The sequence below is a fragment of the Littorina saxatilis genome, linkage group LG3, assembly GCF_037325665.1.
Source record: "Littorina saxatilis isolate snail1 linkage group LG3, US_GU_Lsax_2.0, whole genome shotgun sequence".
NCBI lineage: Eukaryota > Metazoa > Mollusca > Gastropoda > Littorinimorpha > Littorinidae > Littorina > Littorina saxatilis.
In genome coordinates this window covers 63,961,139-63,984,773 of record NC_090247.1, presented here as the reverse complement: position 1 = coordinate 63,984,773, position 23,635 = coordinate 63,961,139, and the positions used below count along the sequence as shown (strand labels likewise).

Here is a 23,635-nt window from a genome sequence, read left to right as displayed (position 1 = left end):
TTGAAAACTGATATCACGTTACTAAACTCCCAAAAGTAATAAATTACTTCTGACTGCGGTACACAATACGGCAGTCACCTCTGCGAATGCTGTCGAAGAATGTAACCGAAAGTAAACATTCTGGGAATCTACGCGCATCGGCCTTGACGCAAGTTCAATACTGTGCCAATGAGCGCGCCGCGGCGAAGTTGGCAGCTGTAAGTCTCGCAGCGCTGGCTGGCTGAGCGAGTTGCGTGTCCATCCATTATTAGGTCCAAGCATAGATGTGTATTGACGGGATCGCCAACTCGTTGCGCGCGCTCACCAAGTAGCGGAAAGCGGAAAAGACGATTTTGACAGTAACTTTACTTCCGGTGCAGTCTTTCAACACATGGAGAAGAAGGAGAATTTCGAAGGGGAGGTGGAGTTTGTGGCTGAGGTATGTGAAAAGCAAACAAAGCAATACAAAAAGATCATTGCTGATGATTGAAATGAGTCATGTGAATCAACAATAAAGATTGATTGTGGACGGCACGTCATTATTTTTGTTTTTAACACTTGAAACGCGAGAGCATCTGACACACTGGTAAATCCGAAGCTGTGCACGCAAGCTGATCAGCAGATCGTTTTTCTGCAGAATTCTCGCTCACATCGGCCACTATTTTAGCTCAGCGAACCGACAAATTTGCAACAGAACAATTTCTGAATGTTAGAAATTCGGCTGTAGATTTATAGATACCCTTTCTATTCCATGGTTGTTGTTTTTTCAGGGGGAAAGTACCGACATCTCAATCGCTGAAAAGATGACAGCATCACCACAAAAGAAACTCCAAGAATTGCCAAAAGTAAGTAAAAATATTGACAGATCTATGTAAAAAAACTATGCAAATTTAGAACTGGAACCACATATATTCAAGAAATAACCGATAATTGATATATTATAACTGAACCATTGATTGATTTGAATGTACACCATGCATGGAAGTTAAAAATGGTGCAGGAACTGAAGTCAGATCAACACATCAAAAAGATCAGTGCAATATATTTGTTTTCTCTCCCCTCTTGCATAATTCTGTTTTGATATAGTCTATATGCTTGATGTCTTCTGTTGTTTTTAAATTCATTGTCACTTCTAAATTGCATGCTTTATTGCAGAACGCTTGTTCTTTCTGCCTTTCAACTGCCTTTCACCGGAGCTCAGAGAGCTTGTCGACCTATTCTCCACCAAATCGTTCAACTTCAAACGTCTATCAACTGCCATTAATAGCTATCATCCAGCTATTTGTATGGACAGTTAGACTTATTTCTCTAGAAATTTAGTTTTACTAAGGGTTTATTGTTCTGCTTTTTTTCAGACATTCCGTCCCGCACCAGAATTGCCAGAGGTTGTTGCAACTACAACTTTGAAGAACTGTGTCGTGATGTACAGCAGCTTCCCGAGTCGTGGTGCCTCGCGAAGAACGAGGGGAACCAGGTGGTTAAGGTTGTTGTGCTGGAGCCTGGAGGCCAGCTTGGTTAAGGTTTGACTTTGAGTCAGCATTTTCAGTGATTTTTCTACGCAGCCGATGGTGTTTGGATTTAAAGTGTAAAGGAAAAAGTCCCTCCTGAAGCAGCGTGCTGCAGTTTAGACTGGCTTGGCGACAGTGTTGAAGTGAGTGACAAGTAACATTTTCAGTAAATCGCTTTGTGTTACAATTAATCAACACCAATTCTGAGCCAAGAGAATGATTTTTTTTTTTCATTTGGAATGTTGTGTTTTATAGGTTAGGTGTGGAAAATTGGATTTGACTGTAAAGCTCTTTAGCAGAGAATGTAAATAAACTTGACCAAGAAATTATTGCGACAAATTTCAAACTCCCAAATTAAAGCATTGATTAATTCCCGTTAATTAATTAATTAAATTAAATGTCACAAGAATTTATGCTTTAAAGTGGGTGCAACATGTTGAAACTTTGTTTGAGAATGTAACTACTTCATTGATTAAATACATGTGTATGAATAGGAATCTTTCTTGTGTCAAATTGTGCGAATTGAGACTGAGTGAGATAGTGAATGTTGGTACATTACAGGGCCGGACTAAGCAAAGAGGAGTGGGGGGGGGCGGGGGGGTTGCCAGTGGTGGTCCAGGGGGATGTTCCTCTGCCCCTTGTGGGGGTCAGGGGAAGGGTAGGTCATATTCTGAGATAGGAAAATGGTCGCTCCTTGCATGAAACGGCATAAAATAAACAATACATTTTTTTTAAATAAGTGAGGTACATGTTTAGGTTGGGGAGGGGGGGTTGCATAACCCCCCCCCCCCCCCCCCCGGTAGCCCTAGTCCGGCCCTGCATTGTCACTGTATGGTGTGTGTGTGTGTCACTGTGACCAAAGATACATATGCTCTATTTGAGTTCATACAACTTCCAATTCCATTCAAACGTTAACAAAGTGTTGCTTTCTTTCTTTCTTTCTTTATTTGGTGTTTAACGTCGTTTTCAACCATTCAAGGTTATAACAAAGTGTTGCTGGTATGCGACTGAACATGTTCTATTAGGAAAGCAAAGCAAATTCCAGTGTACATAGTGGTCAACATAAAAACAATCAGACGCATCGATGCAAGACATTTATCAAGTGGCTGACAATTGATTTTGAAATGAAAACTGTTTGCAAAATATCTCGCTGTCAAAATTATATTTTGAACAAGTACATAAAGGAATTAGGTTTGAACCATAGCAAAATGAATATGTTTCAATTTTTCATGTTGCAGACTTAAATTTACATGGACTCATGAAAATACAGAACAGGCACTGAACAAGCCATGTGATACAATACTGAACCAAATAGGAAGAGAAGTACATTTTAACGACAGCAGATTTTAACACAAAAAATCGACACCTAAGACAACAATCAAGAAGTTCAAATTCAATGTACATGCACTTGATCAGATAGGATAGTTTGTACTGCATGAAGAAAGATCATACACAACACACTACAGAGATCCTTCCTGATTGTTCTCAACATTGTATGTTTTCAGCTTTTTCCTCAAACTCCTTTCTTTCCATGTGCATTTCATTTTGTCCAACATTGTATGTTTTCAGCTTTTTCCTCAGTCTTTTCTTTCCATGTACATTTCATTTTGTCCATCATTGTCTTCAGTTTGTGGTGGAGTCTTATTTAAAAAAAAAACAGAACATTTTGCAAAGTGTCTTCTTGAACAGCTTGTGAAAGATCAAATGAATACAAAGTGTCATAAAAACACACCGGAACAGCATCACTGTTCCTGCATGGTTCAATAAAGTCATCTGCTTTTGCCTGTGTGTTGATGCACAGGTTTCCCAGAAAATCTGTTCCATGGACATCAAATCACCAAAGAGAAGTAATCGCTCTTTATGCATACGACATGTGCAATAGATTAAGTGAGAGTTGTACGGAACCTTTTCTTCTGGCACGAGATGATGAAAGTCGCTTGTATATTTCAATGCTTGTTATCATCTCAGGTGCCAAGAGAAAAGGTTTTGTACAACTCTCGCTTACTCTATTACACATGTATGAATAAAGAGCAATTACTTCCCTTTGGTTATTTGATATCATCAACGCTTTGCCTCATTCTGTTTAAGATTTCTGCTTTGTGTTGCATGGACAGACACATCTGCAATACATTGGGCTTGACAAAGGTCAGTTTGCCCTTGTTCAGCATGCTTGTCATGTCAGGGGTGGTTTCACTCTTTTCACTGTAGGATTCAGGTGCGCAAGTCAGCGCTTCCAAACACTGCCATTTCTCATCTCTGTACGCACTCTTTTGGAGACACCAAACTCTCTGTTTTAGCTTTTTGGCAACACATCCTCCAACATACTTTGCATTGTCCTCTTCATCCTCTTTGATTTCTAATGCACTTACTGGTTCCCTAGTTTTTCTTCATAGGCCTTTAAGACACCAACAGTATAAACATGGTCAAGGCAATCCAGGCTGAAACTGCAGGGGATACTGTCAACTCAGTAATGCCTGAATGCTGGGTTGAAAAAGCAGAGTAGTACCTGGCCCACGCCTTCTCCTTGGCAGCATTCCCAACCTTGCCTCAGGGAACTAGGCAGTCATGAAGAAGCAGAAGTTTCTCTTTCAGATCTGCACCTAAAACACAGAAAATAAAATATTATAAATAAAACAACACACAAATATAGCAGAAATCAACCCAAGAGTGAAACTGAAGATGTAGATGCATGCACACAATCAAAACCAACAACACACGACAACAACCCAAAACTACACTTTACATGAATGGATGTGAACATATTAAATTTTGTATTCCATTTGTCGTTATAGAACGTGTTGACAAACCACTTTCATGAATCCTTATCATGTCTTTCAACTATGACATGTGCTATCAATGATCCTAAAAAACACATGAAATATTGTAGTGGCAGGCATGTACCTAAAATATTTGTAAACAGTAGCCTCTCTGTGCAACGAAGCAGTATTTTTGCTCGAAAACTATGAATGAAAGTGATCTTTCAGGTACTGGGACTTTGCAAGCTGATTTTTTTTATATCGCCTTACTCAAAAACTTACTTTTCAATTACTGAATTGGTCGACAAGCCCTCTGAGCTCCGGTGAAAGGCAGTTGTCATTCTTGATAGATGCACAAGCGTTCTGCAATAAAGCATGCAATTTAGAAGTGACAATGAATTTAAAAACAACAGAAGACATCAAGCATATATATATCAAAACAGAATTATGCAAGAGGGGAGAGAAAACAAATATATTGCACTGATCTTTTTGATGTGTTGATCTGACTTCCGTTCCTGCACCATTTTTAACTTCCATGCATGATGCACGTTCAAATCAATCAATGGTTCAGTTATAATATATATCACTTATCGGTTATTTCTTGAATATCTGTTGTTCCAGTTCTAAATTTTCATAGTCTTTTACATAGATCTGTCAATATTTTTACTTACTTTTGGCAATTCTTGGAGTTTCTTTTGTGGTGATGCTGTCATCTTTTCAGCGATTGAGATGTCGGTACTTTCCCCCTGAAAAAACAACAACCATGGAATAGAAAGGGTATCTATAAATCTACAGCCGAATTTCTAACATTCAGAAATTGTTCTGTTGCAAATTTGTCGGTTCGCTGAGCTAAAATAGTGGCCGATGTGAGCGAGAATTCTGCAGAAAAACGATCTGCTGATCAGCTTGCGTGCACAGCTTCGGATTTACCAGTGTGTCAGATGCTCTCGCGTTTCAAGTGTTAAAAACAAAAATAATGACGTGCCGTCCACAATCAATCTTTATTGTTGATTCACATGACTCATTTCAATCATCAGCAATGATCTTTTTGTATTGCTTTGTTTGCTTTTCACATACCTCAGCCACAAACTCCACCTCCCCTTCGAAATTCTCCTTCTTCTCCATGTGTTGAAAGACTGCACCGGAAGTAAAGTTACTGTCAAAACCTCTCGCAGCCGCAGACGGGAGTTCGAAACAGGGCCAGCGTTGGCGCGCGCGCAGAGTTGGCGATCCTGTCAAGGGATATCTATGGTCCAAGCCGCACCGTAGACCAGATTAGTAGGTGCTTGATTTTGGTATTTTGATTTTACATAACATTAAACCTTTCTTGGGGTTCATGGTCATGGCAACAGCCATAATAATATTATATCATGTATAATATTACATTTCAGCATATTTGAATTACATGTCATCATACCAAACTGTCATACATTTTTATTCCTACATCATTCTGATTGATCACAACCAAACCTACTATCAGTGGACACATCCAAATGTAAGCGCCTGTTCTTGACAACTTTTAATCGATCTAAAAATAGCAACTTGCTGGGCCCTTTGCTGCCAACAGACACTGTTTGGCCTGTAGGTAAAATGTACAATGTATTTTCTGATTTGTGCACAAAAGCTTTTTTCTTTTTTCTTTTTTTTAACATAACAATGTTTAATGTCACTGTATGTTTAAAAGACCATGGTCATATTTGTAAAAAAAATGTTAAATTAGAAAATAAATAACATTTTGGTTCATGATTTTTCCTACACCTGTGCTAAAAATAAGAAATAAAAATGTCGGGTATATAAGTCACTCAAATACAGCTAGGTATGAATGGCTCGGTTTGAGTTTGTTGCAGTTGACCCTGCACAATGCGACATATCATGTTTTTGTTGAACAATTTTGACGTCACCCCTCCCATAGGGTGACGTATTTCACAACTTCCTGTGTTACACAAACTCTGTGATGACCAATTTTGACGTCACCCCTCCCATAGGGTGACGGATTTCACAACTTTCTACAGATGAACAATGTTGCCTCCACCCCTCCCATAGGGTGACGGATGTCACAACTTCCTGTGTACACAAACTGATGACGTATTTCACAACAAAATGGCGCTGCCCATGGTCAACCTCTAAACTATCCGTATAGAATGGGGGCGTCCTCGCCCCCATAATAACAGAGAATTACAAAAAAAAAGTGTGAGTTTGTGTGTGGTGTGGGGGGGGGGGGATGCAAACATCCCTGTACCTTAGACCCACTGTCTAAAGCCAAATAATATGCAACAAAAATAACTACTTGCTTAACCTTAAGGGTAGATCAGAAACAGAAACACGTTACAAACGACCAAAATAACCCCGGCCATCAAATAATCTATGTATGAAACATGTGTATGTACTTAAAACAGATAGAAAGCTGACAACAATTCTTTAACTAAACATCGGAGGAAGAAACAGTATCATGTATTGTTGTAAGTGTGACATCCACATTTATTTGTCACAAGAAAGGAAGACTCATGAGATCGCGGCGTAAAACTATCGTAGTAACAAAACTTCCTACACAATGTCCACTGATATCACGTGCGCTTGCTTGACCAATGGTTCGCTTCAGTTTTGTCATGTGATACACAAGAACGAGACGAAAATATGTACTTACTCTCACAGCACACGTAGAACTCAAAGGCACACACTTAGAGCCAGTGGGGAAATCAATGCATGTAGAGTTTGGTTCGCAGTCCTGAAAATAAACGCTGTAGCAGTTAAAGCTTTCTGCCCTTGGAAACCTTCAGCAAGGGTGGTTTTTTCTAGCAGATTTAAGCTTGGGAAGTGTATGGAACATTCGCAGTACCGTACTTGCGACAATTGTGCAGTTATTTTTCCGTGTTTTTACATTTAGTCAAGTTATGACTAAATGTTTTAACATCGAGGGGGGAATCGAGACGAGGGTCGTGGTGTATGTGTGTGTGTGTGTGTGTGTGTGTGTGTGTGTGTGTGTGTGTGTGTGTGTGTGTGTGTGTGTGTGTGTGTGCGTGTGTGTAGAGCGATTCAGACCAAACTACTGGACCGATCTTTGTGAAATTTGACATGAAAGTTCCTGAGTATGATATCCCCATACGTTTTTTTCATTTTTTTGATAAATGTCTTTGATGACGTCATATCCGGCTTTTCGTGAAAGTTGAGGCGGCACTGTCACGCCCTCATTTTTCAATCAAATTGGTTGAAATTTTGGTCAAGTATTGTTCGACGAAGCCCGGACTTCGGTATTGCATTTCAGCGTGGTGGCTTAAAAATTAATTAATGACTTTGGTCATTAAAAATCGGAAAATTGTAAAAAATTTATTTTTTTTATCAAACGATCCAAATTTACGTTCATCTTATTTTCCATCATTTGCTGATTCCAAAAACATATAAATATGTTATATTTGGATTAAAAACAAGCTCTGAAAATTAAATATATAAAAATTATTATCAAAATTAAATTTTCGAAATCAATTTAAAAACACTTTCATCTTATTCCTTGTCGGTTCCTGATTCCAAAAACATATAGATATGATATGTTTGGATTAAAAACACGCTCAGAAAGTTACAAGCAAGAGAGGTACAGAAAAGCGTGCTATCGTTCTCAGCGCAACGTACTACCCCGCTCTTCTTGTCAATTTCACTGCCTTTGCCGTGAGCGGTGGACTGACGATGCTACGAGTATACGGTCTTGCTGCGTTGCATTGCGTTCAGTTTCATTCTGTGAGTTCGACAGCTACTTGACCAAATGTTGTATTTTCGCCTTACGCGACTTGTTGTTTGTTTGTTTGTCTTTTGTTTTCTCTTTTCTTTCTTTCTTTCTTTCTTTCTTTCTATATTGCTTTCTTTCTGTCTTTTTTTCTTTTTTTTTCTTTCTTTTTTCGTTCTTTCTTTCTTTCTTTCTTTCTATCTTGCTTTCTTTCTGTCTTTTTTTCTTATATTTAGTCAAGTTTTGACTAAATATTTTAACGTAGAGGGGGGAATCGAGACGAGGGTCGTGGTGTATGTGTGTGTGTGTGTGTGTGTGTGTGTGTCTGTGTGTGTGTGTAGAGCGATTCAGACTAAACTACTGGACCGATCTTTATGAAATTTGACATGAGAGTTCCTGGGTATGAAATCCCCGAACGTTTTTTTCATTTTTTTGATAAATGTCTTTGATGACGTCATATCCGGCTTTTCGTGAAAGTTGAGGCGGCACTGTCACGCCCTCATTTTTCAACCAAATTGGTTGAAATTTTGGTCAAGTAATCTTCGACGAAGCCCGGGGTTCGGTATTGCATTTCAGCTTGGTGGCTTAAAAATTAATCAATGACTTTGGTCATTAAAAATCTGAAAATTGTAAAAAAAAATAAAAATTTATAAAACGATCCAAATTTACGTTTATCTTATTCACCATCATTTGCTGATTCCAAAAACATATAAATATGTTATATTCGGATTAAAAACAAGCTCTGAAAATTAAATATATAAAAATTATTATCAAAATTAAATTGTCCAAATCAATTTAAAAACACTTTCATCTTATTCCTTGTCGGTTCCTGATTCCAAAAACATATAGATATGATATGTTTGGATTAAAAACACGCTCAGAAAGTTAAAACAAAGAGAGGTACAGAAAAGCGTGCTATCCTTCTTAGCGCAACTACTACCCCGCTCTTCTTGTCAATTTCACTGCCTTTGCCATGAGCGGTGGACTGACGATGCTACGAGTATACGGTCTTGCTGAAAAATGGCAGCTACTTGACTAAATATTGTATTTTCGCCTTACGCGACTTGTTTCGTTCTGTCTTCCTTTGTTCTTTTGTTCTTTCTTTCTTTCTTTCTTTCTTTCCTTCATAGAAAGGAACAAGTCGCGTAAGGCGAAAATACAATATTTAGTCAAGTAGCTGTCGAACTCACAGAATGAAATTGAACGCAACGCAACGCAGCAAGACCGTATACTCGTAGCATCGTCACTCCACCGCCCGTGGCAAAGGCAGTGCCCGTGGAATTGACAAGAAGAGCGGGGTATTCGTTGCGCTGAGAAGGATAGCACGCTTTTCTGTACCTCTCTTCGTTTTAACTTTCTGAGCGTGTTTTTAATCCAAACATATCATATCTATATATTTTTGGAATCAGGAACCGACAAGGAATAAGATGAAAGTGTTTTTAAATTGATTTCGAAAAAAAAATGTTGATAATAATTTTTATATATTTAATTTTCAGAGCTTGTTTTTAATCCGAATATAACATATTTATATGTTTTTGGAATCAGCAAATGATGGAGAATACGATAAACGTACATTTGGATCGTTTTTATAAATTTTTTTTTTTTTTTACAATTTTCAGATTTTTAATGACCAAAGTCATTAATTAATTTTTAAGCCACCAAGCTGAAATGCAACACGGAACCCCGGGCTTCGTCGAAGATTACTTGACCAAAATTTCAACCAATTTGGTTCAAAAATGAGGGCGTGACAGTGCCGCCTCAACTTTCACGAAAAGCCGGATATGACGTCATCAAAGACATTTATCAAAAAAATGAAAAAAACGTTCGGGGATTTCATACCCAGGAACTCTTATGTCAAATTTCATAAAGATCGGTCCAGTAGTTTAGTCTGAATCGCTCTACACACACACACACACGCACACACACACACACACGCACGCACATACACCACGACCCTCGTTTCGATTCCCCCTCGATGTTAAAATATTTAGTCAAAACTTGACTAACTATAAAAACATGTATCTTCCCCGAATAGGCAAATTGGTTGAAGGGACATGTAAAAGCCAGCAAGCAGCTAACCCACTCTCGCTCTGTCGCCGGTCTGCGATTGTCGCAACTTCGATGTAGTCAGACTCTCAGTTTCAAATAATTATGGACGCGACAGTGAGCGATAGGCATACAATTATCCCAGTCCTGACCCCGCGACAGTCATTTGAGAATACAGCTATTGCATTGGCATCCTTATCCCTTGGACTGGTCTTTTAAAATGAATTATATGCATATGGATACATTATTGATGGGGATAATAAAATCATTAACAAAAATACGCTTTTCTTTAGCGCTATTCACCGCCTATCTCATGCCGCTTTACAATATCATATGAATAAGTCAATAACATTCAGCACTTCACATGTATAATCATTACACAAGCCAAGCAATTATACAGCACTGATCATAAAGTCAAAAACACAGCACTTACATATTAGCATACCTATTTGAAATATTTGAAATAGAAGAAGATTACACGGGCTTTAGGGTTAAACAAATCATCATCGAAATACAGGCATACTCTATTATAAGACTACAGGCACTTTTAAAAACAATGACACCTCGAATTCAATGCATCGTAAAAGTTAAAATGCAAGCATACATAGCTAAGATACTACAACCAACAACCAAATAAAATAACGTAAAAGGAAAAAAAAAACACTTACAATAACGGTACAGTCAGTAGGGGTCCCTTGCTTGCATGTCGCGCCAGTTGGCGATTCAACACAGATCGATCCTGGAGCGCAATCCTGTAAGTAAGACGTTGTAACATATGTTGTCATATGTTCCTTCTTTTTGCCTAATGGGTCCGCGTTCAATAAAACGGTGTCAGCCCTGAGATAGATAGAGAGAGAGCGAGAGAGAGAGAGAGAGAGAGAGAGAGAGAGAGAGAGAGAGAGACAGAGAGAGAGACAGAGAGAGAGAGAGAGAGAGAAAGAGAGAGAGATAGAGAGAGAGAGAAAGAGAGAGACAGACAGACAGACAGACATACAGACAGACAGACAGACAGACAGACAGACATACAGACAAAGACAGAGACAGTCAGACAGAAAGACGGAGGGACATAATATGTATATAATATTATAGACAAACGGACTGACGTATGTTACGCGTGATTGTTCTGAAAAGTGACTATTACATGATTGTTCTGAAAGTCTACTATTTATTTCATCGTAATCATGTAAGCCCTCATACGTGATTGTTCTGAAAGCTTAATAATTTACATGATTGTTCTGATACTCTACTAAAGGTAAACTTGCTTCACCCGTGAAATCCGTCGCGATATAACCCTTCGTGGTTGAAAACGACGTTAAACACCAAATAAAGAAAGAAACACCCGTGAAATGTAGTCAGATATGGAACAAGATTTATTCCCCCCTCTGCTTCTTTACCTCTGTAAACTTGTAGGGGTAGTTATTTTTCGATAATGACCCAGCAACCAAACAAATAACGACCCAGCAACAGCCTGAATCCTCGATAGTGCAATGGGTTGAGAAGCTGTTCTGTTTCGGTACTACTTTTTGCGACTGAAAAGTTCCGAACGCTCTAATGTACGAAGTATACATCTCTGGAGCAAACAATACAAACATACCGCATTTAAATTAACAACTACAGGCCTGAACACATGAATCTCCATATAAAATCCATGAGTTCGGTTGTTTTCTGAATCTAGATCAGACGTTCATCACAAGCAATTTCCCAAGGCAAGTAACTCATACTTTGTCCAGCGACAAGAGTAGTTCCCCTTCTTTTCACTCAGTTTCTTCGACAACAGACTGCAATCCGACGGTCAGTTTTCAACAATATTTCATTTAATAAACAGATCACACGCAACCAAATGCACACATCTCATCAATTTAAACAACATAAAGCGGTTTCATACACTATTTTCCCCAGAAAACTTAACTTCATACAGTTTTTAACGTTGGAACACGGGTGCAAAAGTTCGTCTGCTAGTCCCATTTGACGAAAGAACATTATCTTAACCGATACCAAAACATATACAGAACACACAATATCTGCCTTTGCCGCCACAGCAGAATAACAGCATATCTGTGTACTTGATTTTAGCCCAAAATAGGAAAACTGACAAGAAGTGTTAACAGAATGGAATGATTTGCACGGAACTATACAACCGCGCATTAATCGATCGCCTGCGCAGGTTGACTGGTTGAGAGAATAGGATTCGATCAAACTTTCGCAAAAAAACCTCTTTTCTTTGAATAACTGAAGAAAGGAGGAATAAAGAGGTTACACACCTCGTCTCAGTGATTATAAAAAATAATGGTCTCAGTTCGCGGTCATGAAAAAGCTCGCTAAAGCTCGCATTTTTCATGATCCGCTAACTTCGACCATTATTTTTAATAATCACTGAGACTCGGCATGTAACCTCTACGTATACCCCTGCCCAACGAAGTGTGTTTGAGATGATCCGTCTTCTGTGTGCGCGACAGCTTCAGATGTGTGTTTGAGTTGATCCGTCTCTCCACTCCCTTTTTATATTTAGTCAAGTTTTGACTAAATATTTTAACATCGAGGGGGAATCGAAACGAGGGTCGTGGTGTATGTGTGTGTGTGTGTGCGTGTGTGCGTGTGTGTGTGTGTGTAGAGCGATTCAGACTAAACTACTGGACCGATCTTTATGAAATTTGACATGAGAGTTCCTGGGTATGAAATCCCCGAACGTTTTTTTCATTTTTTTGATAAATGTCTTTGATGACGTCATATCCGGCTTTTCGTGAAAGTTGAGGCGGCACTGTCACGCCCTCATTTTTCAACCAAATTGGTTCAAATTTTGGTCAAGTAATCTTCGACGAAGCCCGGGGTTCGGTATTGCATTTCAGCTTGGTGGCTTAAAAATTAATTAATGACTTTGGTCATTAAAAATCGGAAAATTGTAAAAAAAAATAAAAATTTATAAAACGATCCAAATTTACGTTTATCTTATTCTCCATCATTTGCTGATTCCAAAAACATATAAATATGTTATATTCGGATTAAAAACAAGCTCTGAAAATTAAATATATAAAAACTATTATCAAAATTAAATTGTCGAAATCAATTTAAAAACACTTTCATCTTATTCCTTGTCGGTTCCTGATTCCAAAAACATATAGATATGATATGTTTGGATTAAAAACACGCTCAGAAAGTTAAAACAAAGAGAGGTACAGAAAAGCGTGCTATCCTTCTTAGCGCAACTACTACCCCGCTCTTCTTGTCAATTTCACTGTTTGCCATGAGCGGTGGACTGACGATGCTACGAGTATACGGTCTTGCTGAAAAATGGCAGCTACTTGACTAAATATTGTATTTTCGCCTTACGCGACTTGTTATATTTAGTCAAGTTTTGACTAAATATTTTAACATCGAGGGGGAATCGAAACGAGGGTCGTGGTGTATGTGCGTCTGTCTGTCTGTGTGTGTGTGTGTGTAGAGCGATTCAGACTAAACTACTTGACCGATCTTTATGAAATTTGACATGAGAGTTCCTGGGTATGAAATCCCCATACGTTTTTTTCATTTTTTTGATAAATGTCTTTGATGACGTCATATCCGGCTTTTCGTGAAAGTTGAGGCGGCACTGTCACACCCTCATTTTTCAACCAAATTGGTTGAAATTTTGGTCAAGGAATCTTCGACAAAGCCCGGGGTTCGGTATTGCATTTCAGCTTGGTGGCTTAAAAATTAATTAATGACTTTGGTCATTAAAAATCTGAAAATTGTAAGAAAAAATAAAAATTTATAAAACGATCCAAATTTACGTTTATCTTATTCTCCATCATTTGCTGATTCCAAAAACATATAAATATGTTATATTCGGATTAAAAACAAGCTCTGAAAATTAAATATATAAAAATTATTATCAAAATTTTTTTTTCGAAATCAATTTAAAAACACTTTCATCTTATTCCTTGTTGGTTCCTGATTCCAAAAATATATAGATATGATATGTTTGCATTAAAAACACGCTCAGAAAGTTAAAACGAAGAGAGGTACAGAAAAGCGTGCTATCCTTCTCAGCGCAACGAATACCCCGCTCTTCTTGTCAATTCCACGTGCACTGCCTTTGCCACGGGCGGTGGAGTGACGATGCTACGAGTATACGGTCTTGCTGCGTTGCGTTGCGTTCAGTTTCATTCTGTGAGTTCGACAGCTACTTGACTAAATATTGTATTTTCGCCTTACGCGACTTGTTTTTAGGTGTAGGGGGTGGGGGAGGTTTGTTTATATCAACTGACATTTTTATCAAACCATTTGAATAATTCATATACAAAATTCTGGTGGTTTCAGTGTAATAAAAAAACAAGTGTCACTGAAAACAGAGATGTGCTAATAAATTTAGCTTTCATGCGTGTGTATGTGTGGTGTGTGTGTGTGCGTATGTACTCAGTGCACTGGCGTCGGAAACTGGGGAGGGGGGGGGGCAGCTGCTGTTCCTGGGGTGGGGGGGGGGGGCAAACATGTCTTTTTGCCCCCCCCCCCCCAAATTTAGCATGACAAAAATATTCACAGAGAGAGAGGGGAGAGAGAGAGAGAGAGAGAGAGAGAGAGAGAGAGAGAGAGAGAGAGAGAGAGAGAGAGAGAGAGAGTAAGAGTGAGAGAGAGAGAGAGAGAGAGAGAGAGAGAGAGAGAGTGTGAGAGAGAAGGAGAGAGTAAGAGTGAGAGAGCAGAGAGAGAGAGAGAGAGAGAGAGAGAGGGAGAGAGAGAGAGAGAGAGAGAGGGAGAGAGAGAGAGAGAGAGAGAGAGAGAGAGAGAGAGAGTGAGAGAGTTGATAAACAAAATACCCCCCCCCCCCACACACACACACACACAAAAGAAGTATATTGTCTCGCGTGCAAGAACTTTATAGCCCAGACTCCACACCCATCTCGCAACCCCGGCCATTTCCTCACGTCTCTCATCCCCTCTCCACTTGAATTTTTAGTTCATAAAAAAAAATAAAAGTTTCATTTGTGAAAATTATTTGTTGTACCTTTCGTCTTTAAAGGGGCAAAAATTAGCTTCCATTTTCCCTCTTTGCCATGCTTAGGTGGCTAGGTCACCAAAATGGATCCTTTAAACCTGTAATTAGAATTTTGAGTTGGGAATAATCAAGAGGAATCATTACATTTTTGAAGATTATAAATAATTTTTGTCTTTGGACATTTAATTTGAATTTTGAGTTGAGAACAATAAAGAAGACATGTTCAATGTATGAAACGTATTACTTGTTGAGTTTGTATTCATTGGGCGGGGGTATAAATATCAATTTCACTTAAGATTTAGTGTCATTGTATCAAAATATTGTTCCATTCACATACAGACATACACACAGACAGACGGACAAAGTGAATCCAGTATACCCCCTCCAACATCATTGGGCTGGGGTATAAATATCAATACCACTAAAGATTTAGTATCATTGTATCAAAATATTGTTCCATATAATTATATACATACAGACATACACACAGACAGATGGACAAAGTGAATCCAGTATACCCCCCTCCAACTTCGTTGGGCTGGGGTATACATATTGTTCCATATCTGACAACATTTCACGGGTGAAGCAAGTTTACCTTTAGTAGAGTTTCAGAACAATCATGTAAATTAGTAAGCTTTCAGAACAATCACGTATGAGGGCTTACATGTTTACGATGAAATAAATAGTAGACTTTCAGAACAATCATGTAATAGTCACTTTTCAGAACAATCACGCGTAACAGAAGGTTTACACAGGCAGACGGACGGACAAAAAGAGGAGATCTTACCACAATAGCGCATGGGATTCCCGGAATACAGTTCTGTAAAGATAAAAGATCGACACACAGTGTATACATGCTGTTTGTATTAAACAGTGTTCAACAACAAGAAGGAGAAAGCAATCAACAGCATGGCAAACTCAAAGTCGTTAATAACAAAGCAGACAACAACAACAACAACACCAACACCACCACCACCACCAACAACAACAACAACAACACCGACAACAACAACAACAACAACAAGGAGAAAGCACTCAACAGCATGGCAAACTCAAAGTCGTTAATAACAAAGCAGACAACAACACCAACACCACCACCACCAACAACAACAACAAGAAATTCCTCTGAGGTAGGAAAAACACCCCCGTCAAAGGGAAATAACCTTCTCAGTTGGTGGCAGTGACTGAGTGAGAATGGTTATTTCCCTTTGACCATTAAGATGTCCCTCTATAAGTCCTTGTATAATTTTAATCCACCAATAACTCCCTAACCGTGTGTTTGACTGGTCCCAATTTTTGTAAGGACCGTCTCAGGAATGTATAGAACGTGTTCACCAAGTTTGGTGACGATCGGTCCGTTCATTCTTGAGATCTATATGCGAACACAAACACACAAACAAACACACAAACAAACACATCGACCGAAACCTATACACACCCCTATACCGGGGGTGTAACAACAACAACAACAAGAAGAGTACTCTGTTTTGCCCTGATAAGCCCATATCTAGTCATTACATAATATCCCACGATGATCTATAAACGGTCGTTATCTTGCCATTGAGATTCAGCGAGAAATATAAATAAGTGAACAATTAATTTTTCTTACCAGAGAATTACAGACAAATGTGCTGGTAATGGGGTCGGCACACGAGTTTCCGCCACGCTCATTCTGGCAGCACTTCTTGTTCCCCCGGCACTGATTGTCGCCTCTGCACGAAGCCCTCCGCCTCCTGATCTCCACGCTTCCAGGGGCCGGACACGCGCCGTCTTTTTCTGAAAGTGAAGGTACAGTGATTCCCGTGTAAACGATTCGGCTCGTACCCACCACACTCGTTGCCACCTCTAAATGTATATATTAATTATATTATGTTTTTTTCCCCCGACAAAGCAGGATGTACAAAGGCCTCTTATGTCCTTGAAACTTCAAACTAAACAAGTCGCGTAAGGCGAAAATACAATATTTAGTCAAGTAGCTGCCCTTTTTCAGCAAGACCGTATACTCGTAGCATCGTCAGTCCACCGCTCATGGCAAAGGCAGTGAAATTGACAAGAAGAGCGGGGTAGTAGTTGCGCTAAGAAGGATAGCACGCTTTTCTATACCTCTCTTTGTTTTAACTTTCTGAGCGTGTTTTTAATCCAAACATATCATATCTATATGTTTTTGGAATCAGGAACCGACAAGGAATAAGATGAAAGTGTTTTTAAATTGATTTCGAAAAAAAAATTTTGATAATAGTTTTTATATATTTAATTTTCAGAGCTTGTTTTTAATCCGAATATAACATATTTATATGTTTTTGGAATCAGCAAATGATGGAGAATAAGATAAACGTAAATTTGGATCGTTTTATAAATTTTTATTTTTTTTTACAATTTTCCGATTTTTAATGACCAAAGTCATAAATTAATTTTTAAGCCACCAAGCTGAAATGCAATACCGAACCCCGGGCTTCGTCGAAGATTACTTGACCAAAATTTCAACCAATTTGGTTGAAAAATGAGGGCGTGACAGTGCCGCCTCAACTTTCACGAAAAGCCGGATATGACGTCATCAAAGACATTTATCAAAAAAATGAAAAAAACGTTCGGGGATTTCATACCCAGGAACTCTCATGTCAAATTTCATAAAGATCGGTCCAGTAGTTTAGTCTGAATCGCTCTACACACACACACAGACACACACACAGACACACACACAGACACACGCACATACACCATACCCTCGTTTCGATTCCCCCTCGATGTTAAAATATTTAGTCAAAACTTGACTAAATATAAAAAGAACGCCTGTCAGCGCACCATAAATGTTGCTTTTAGCATATAACCACGTTATGTACGAAATAGTCACTAACACTGTGGACAGAAATACTAAGTTAGCAGCACTACCACCACCATTGCCGATTGGCTGTTCAATTCTCCGTCCCCCTCCCCTTTTCTTCCATCGTTTTACACCATCCTTCCATTTGTTTCGTTTTTCCGCTGACAGTTTTACTGCAGGTTAAACATCTCAGATCTGGCCAGAACGTTCCATGGGGCAATGCTACGTACCCCTCCCCTGAAACCAGAACGTTACATGGGGCAATGCTTCGTACCCCTCCCCTGAAACCAGAACGTTACACGGGGCAATGCTACGTACCCCTCCCCTGAAACCAGAACGTTATACATGGGGCAATGCTTCGTACCCCTCCCCTGAAACAAGAACGTTATACATGGGGCAATGCTTCGTACCCCTCCCCTGAAACCAGAACGTTACATGGGGCAATGCTACGTACCCCTCCCCTGAAACCAGAACGTTACATGGGGCAATGCTACGTACCCCTCCCCTGAAACCAGAACGTTATACATGGGGCAATGCTTCGTACCCCTCCCCTGAAACCAGAACGTTACATGGGGCAATGCTACGTACCCCTCCCCTGAAACCAGAACGTTACATGGGGCAATGCTACGTACCCCTCCCCTGAAATAAAAGGCAGAGTCCTTCCCGTGTAAACAATTCGGCTCTCCATCTTAGATCTGGCCTGGTATTTACATGGGATAAGGCCATCCATCTTAGATCTGGCCTGGTATTTACATGGGATAAGGCCATCCATCTTAGATCTGGCCTGGTATTTACATGGGATAAGGCCATCCATCCATTTGGACACACACCACAAATCAGCAGACTGGGTGCTTGCTGTGGAGGCCGTGGAAATAGCTTGATCAATTAATTGACGATGTTCGGAAATAACTCTGTCGAGTTTGCCCTTCCCTTAATGAACCAAGCTTTCTCACGTGACATTTTAGGCCAGTAGCTAGCGAGGGATGTGTCTGGAAAACATGAACGAACAAGGAGCACATCTAGTTTCCCTCACTGAAAGTACGAGAATGAATTCTTTCCCGACCCATGCAAACCCGACAGAGTTATTTCCGGAATTTGTCTATTTCCAGGGTTGACACCAGTCAAAGAAAAGACATCAACCGCAATGTACTTACACAAAATCTACCGATTTCGGGCAACTCATTTACTTCAAAAAGTAAATATATTTTTATTTACCTACATGCTAGGTAAAGACGAAGGTGTGTAATCAAAACTCAGAATTGTTGGCAAAAGACGTTACTTTATTGATGTAACGTTACGTACCCCACCCCAGCTCAGCGTGTACGGACTAAGAGTACATACAGACATTAACCCTAATTTATTTTACACAGTATCGTAGATTTAAACAAAACAAGAGGCGAAGCCTTCAAGGCTCACGTAAGAAATAGACAAACAGTAACACAAACTCAATCACTCCGTCACACATACACACCCACACACACACAGTAAGCTTAGGTGACGACTGTGCAAGAAAGAGAGACACTAGATCTAGATCTGTCTGTGTCTGCATGTAGCCTACTTACAGGGACACGACTGCCAAATAGTCTCGGCCCGCTCAAAATAACACTGACCGAGACCACACACACCACGCGAGAGAGAAAGACTACAGGGAGGCATGCCGTCATGATGCATTAATTGACGTCAAACACTTTTGACCGTGACGTAATCTTATGCGAGCTTTATCCATAGTCTTGGATAACCACTCACACATAGACTCGGAAATGTTAAAGTTTCTACCACAGACATACACACACACGCACACACGCACACACGCACACACGCACAGACAGACAAAGTTACGATCGCATAGGCTACACTTACGTGAGCCAAAAACACACACAATGATAATTATATATATATAGGTTATACACTCCGAGTTCTGATTATCTTCCATATTTTCCCCGAGGGTCGATTTTCAGGTATTACCGAGCCTTTGGCGAGCTAATACCTGAAAATCGACCCGAGGGAAAATATGCAAGATATTCAGGACGAGGTGTGTAAGCTATTTATCCCATTACTCCGACGTTTTTATTAAACACACTTACTTTTTCCACTAAAACCTGCCCGTGCCTGTTTTCAGCTTGCCAAACGCCTCCGCATTCGAAATTCATGTCAATGAATTCATGCGCAAAGCTAGTTCCCATTTGTCAGCATAGTGGACGGCGTCATTCGACTTATATGTGGACATTCAGTCATTCATATTGCTTATAAAAAGGTCTGCTATCTGCTTTTACACTTTGAAAGTCATTTTAAAATATCCCTGTGTATATTTGACATCGGCTTTCGTTATACTTAATTCGGCATACCGGGTTTATATTTTTACCAGAATTGCGCACGATAATGGCAGCGCAACAAATTCAGTTTGGGCCGTGCTGGTTTGATCGTTAACCCAAGTCAGTTCGCATGCAGTGTTACTGTTTGCCAGTCGGGGATAGACATGTTGGCTGTCATTGCGCTGTTCTGTTTCGGTTTTCACACGTGGATCACTTACATTATTCAGTCGTCGGGTTTAGGTGAGCCAAAGCTTCAATACTTCGCCTGTTGTAGACGTCAATCAATCAATCAATCAATGAGTCTTATATCGCGCATATTCCGTGGGTACAGTTCTAGGCGCTCTGCAGTGATGCCGTGTGAGATGACATTTTATACGGCCAGTAGATTGCAGCCATTTCGGCGCATATTTACCTTTCACGGCCTATTATTCCAAGTCACACGGGTATAGGTAGACAATTATTAACTGTGCCTAAGCAATTTTGCCAGGAAAGACCCTTTTGTCAATCGTGGGATCCACACCCAATGTAGTGTACACGGGGGGAGGTTCGGACACCGAAGAGAGTCTGCACACAAAGTTGACTCTGTGAAATAAATTTCCGCCGAACCTGGGATCGAACTCATGCTGACAGCGGCCAACTGAATACAAATCCAGCGCGCTACCAACTGAGCTATATCCCCGCCCAAGACGTTAAGCAATAAAGCTTGGAAGTTGTATGTCGGCACTGAGAGTCGGTCGCGGTACATTGCTTTCTACTTTGTCCCGGTCTTGAGTTTGAACACCTAAGGTTGGCTACATCTAACACCTCACATCCTCTTCTCTTCCCCATATATCCTAACTGTATCTCCAACTTCTTTTCGTCTTCTTCTTTTCATTTTGATTCCACTCCCTCATTTGTCGCTGAACTTGACCCCGCAGTTGACTCGACTCGGATTCACACAAGCCCGTCTAGCAGACGACAGTTCGAACAGTCTTGAACAGCACGGTTGCAAGCAGATTCAGCTATCAATCGAAGCAATACACTTAAAGCCAAAGCAAATAACCAAATGAGAAAAACTAACGTTTGATTTGACTTCATGGTGACTCTTCTGATAATTTTTTGGGCGTTGGAATGGATCTCAACGGGTTCCCAGCTACGACAACTTTTCCAGAGTTATGCACCGCTCTCTCTCTCTCTCTCTCTCTCTCTCTCTCTCTCTCTCTCTCTCTCTCTCTCTCTCTCTCTCTCTCTCTCTCTCTCTCTCTCTCTCTCTCTCCTCAGCTAACAGAGACAAAGAGGCAGGTCATGGGATAAATTTACATATCTGCAATCTTCTGCCTGAAGGCAAGCAAAGATGAGAAGATTCTGTCGTCGTGACACACACATTGAAAACAATGATCTTGAGATTTCAACAAACATTATTGTTCACTTAATTACATATTTACAGTGTTCAGCTTCTAAGCAACGGAAAGATAAAGAACTAGACACGCAGACATGACATGCACATTCGGAATTATGGTTTATTGTGACAAAATCACGAAGATTTGGCTCTGTAATACATTGTTTTGCTGAGCTAATGTATTGTTGCAAAGTATGCTTACTTTGCGTTTTTCTTCATTGCTTTACACCCAATTTTGAACACTACCTTATGATCTACAATGCTTCTACATAATGCGCTTCATGTACATACACTTATATGTTCTACCATTAATGTTTTTATGTAACCTTTTTTTTCCTGGTCATAGTTATAGTAAAATAGTTTAGTCCCTCTTTAGGGCGAGGGCCAGATGCAAAAAAAGCATATCTATGCTTATTCTTGTCACCCTCGAAAAATAAAGATTTGTCATTGTCATTGTCATTGTCCCTCTCTCTCTCTCTCTCTCTCTCTCTCTCTCTCTCTCTCTCTCTCTCTCTCTCTCTCTCTCTCTCTCTCTCTCTCTCTCTCTCCCGCTCCCTCTCCCTCTCTCTCACGGTTCTGTGTAGATGGCTGTCTGTGTAAAAATTAGGGAGTATCGTCCCTTGATCCCACTCGCGATACTCGTTGAACATGCCTTTGACCATGCAGTCGCTTCAGCCAGCAATATATCTCGACTCCGCTTATTAAATCCATGCAGAATGTGCGTATCGTATGAAGTATTCTTTATTTTCTCAATATTGACACATGTAGGCCTGTACCTATACGTGATATTGACTTTGACACCACAAAATATTTCAGTCGTATGTTGAAAAAAGTAGTCCATCTGTAAACTCTGAATATGCAGATGACCTCTATAAATTATTCAATTGTACTCTGAAATCAAAGACAATGACCAATGACAGTTGAGATCGAAACTCGGTTGTGATGGGTTATCCATATGGTTGTGATGGGTTATTCAGGATAATCACCTCCTCAGCTAACAGAGACAAAGAAGCAGGTCATGGGATGAATTTACATATCTGCAATCTTCTGCCTGAAGGCAAGCAAAGATGAGGAGATTCTGTCGTCGTGACACACACATTGAAAACAATGATCTTGAGATTTCAACAAACATTATTGTTCACTTAATTACATATTCACAGTGTTCAGCTTCTAAGCAACGGAAAGATAAAGAACTAGACACGCAGACATGACATGCACATTCGGAATTATGGTTTATTGTGACAAAATCACGAAGATTTGGCTCTGTAATACATTGTTTTGCTGAGCTAATGTATTGTTGCAAAGTATGCTTACTTTGCGTTTATCTTCATTGCTTTACACCCAATTTTGAACACTACCTTATGATCTACAATGCTTCTACATAATGCGCTTCATGTACATACACTTATATGTTCTACCATTAATGTTTTTATGTAACCTTTTTTATTCCTGATCATAGTTATAGTAAAATAGTTTAGTCCCTCTTTAGGGCGAGGGCCAGATGCAAAAAAGCATATCTATGCTTATTCTTGTCACCCTCGAAAAATAAAGATTTGTCATTGTCATTGTCATTGTCCCTCTCTCTCTCTCTCTCTCTCTCTCTCTCTCTCTCTCTCTCTCTCTCTCTCTCTCTCTCTCTCTCTCTCTCTCTCTCTCTCTCTCTCTCTCTCTCTCTCTCTCTCTCTCTCTCTCTCTCTCTCTCTCCCTCCCTCTCCCTCTCGCTCTCCCTCTCTCTCACGGTTCTGTGTAGATGGCTGTCTGTGTAAAAGTTAGGGAGTATCGTCCCTTGATCCCACTCGCGATACTCGTTGAACATGCCTTTGACCATGCAGTCGCTTCAGCCAGCAATATATCTCGACTCCGCTTTTTAAATCCATGCAGAATGTGCGTATCGTATGAAGTATTCTTTATTTTCTCAATATTGACACATGTAGGCCTGTACCTATACGTGATATTGACTTTGACACCACAAAATATTTCAGTCGTATGTTGAAAAAAGTAGTCCATCTGTAAACTCTGAATATGCAGATGACCTCTATAAATTATTCAATTGTACTCTGAAATCAAAGACAATGACCAATGACAGTTGAGATCGAAACTCGGTTGTGATGGGTTATCCATATGGTTGTGATGGGTTATTTAGAATAATCA

General features: G+C 39.8%; 1 protein-coding gene across 4 annotated transcripts in view; it reads right to left on the bottom strand.

The window, feature by feature from the left end:
* Nucleotides 1-23,635, bottom strand: part of LOC138962926 (papilin-like) — a 92,372-nt gene that overhangs the window by 58,224 nt on the left and 10,513 nt on the right. For all 4 annotated transcript variants that reach the window (XM_070334885.1, XM_070334883.1, XM_070334884.1 and 1 more), the window contains exons 5-8: nt 16,583-16,749; nt 15,761-15,793; nt 10,673-10,756; nt 6,888-6,968 (exon numbers count right to left, since the gene is read on the bottom strand). In XM_070334885.1, coding sequence (XP_070190986.1) covers nt 6,888-6,968; nt 10,673-10,756; nt 15,761-15,793; nt 16,583-16,749 — 365 coding nt within the window. The remainder of the gene's footprint in view (nt 1-6,887; nt 6,969-10,672; nt 10,757-15,760; nt 15,794-16,582; nt 16,750-23,635) is intronic.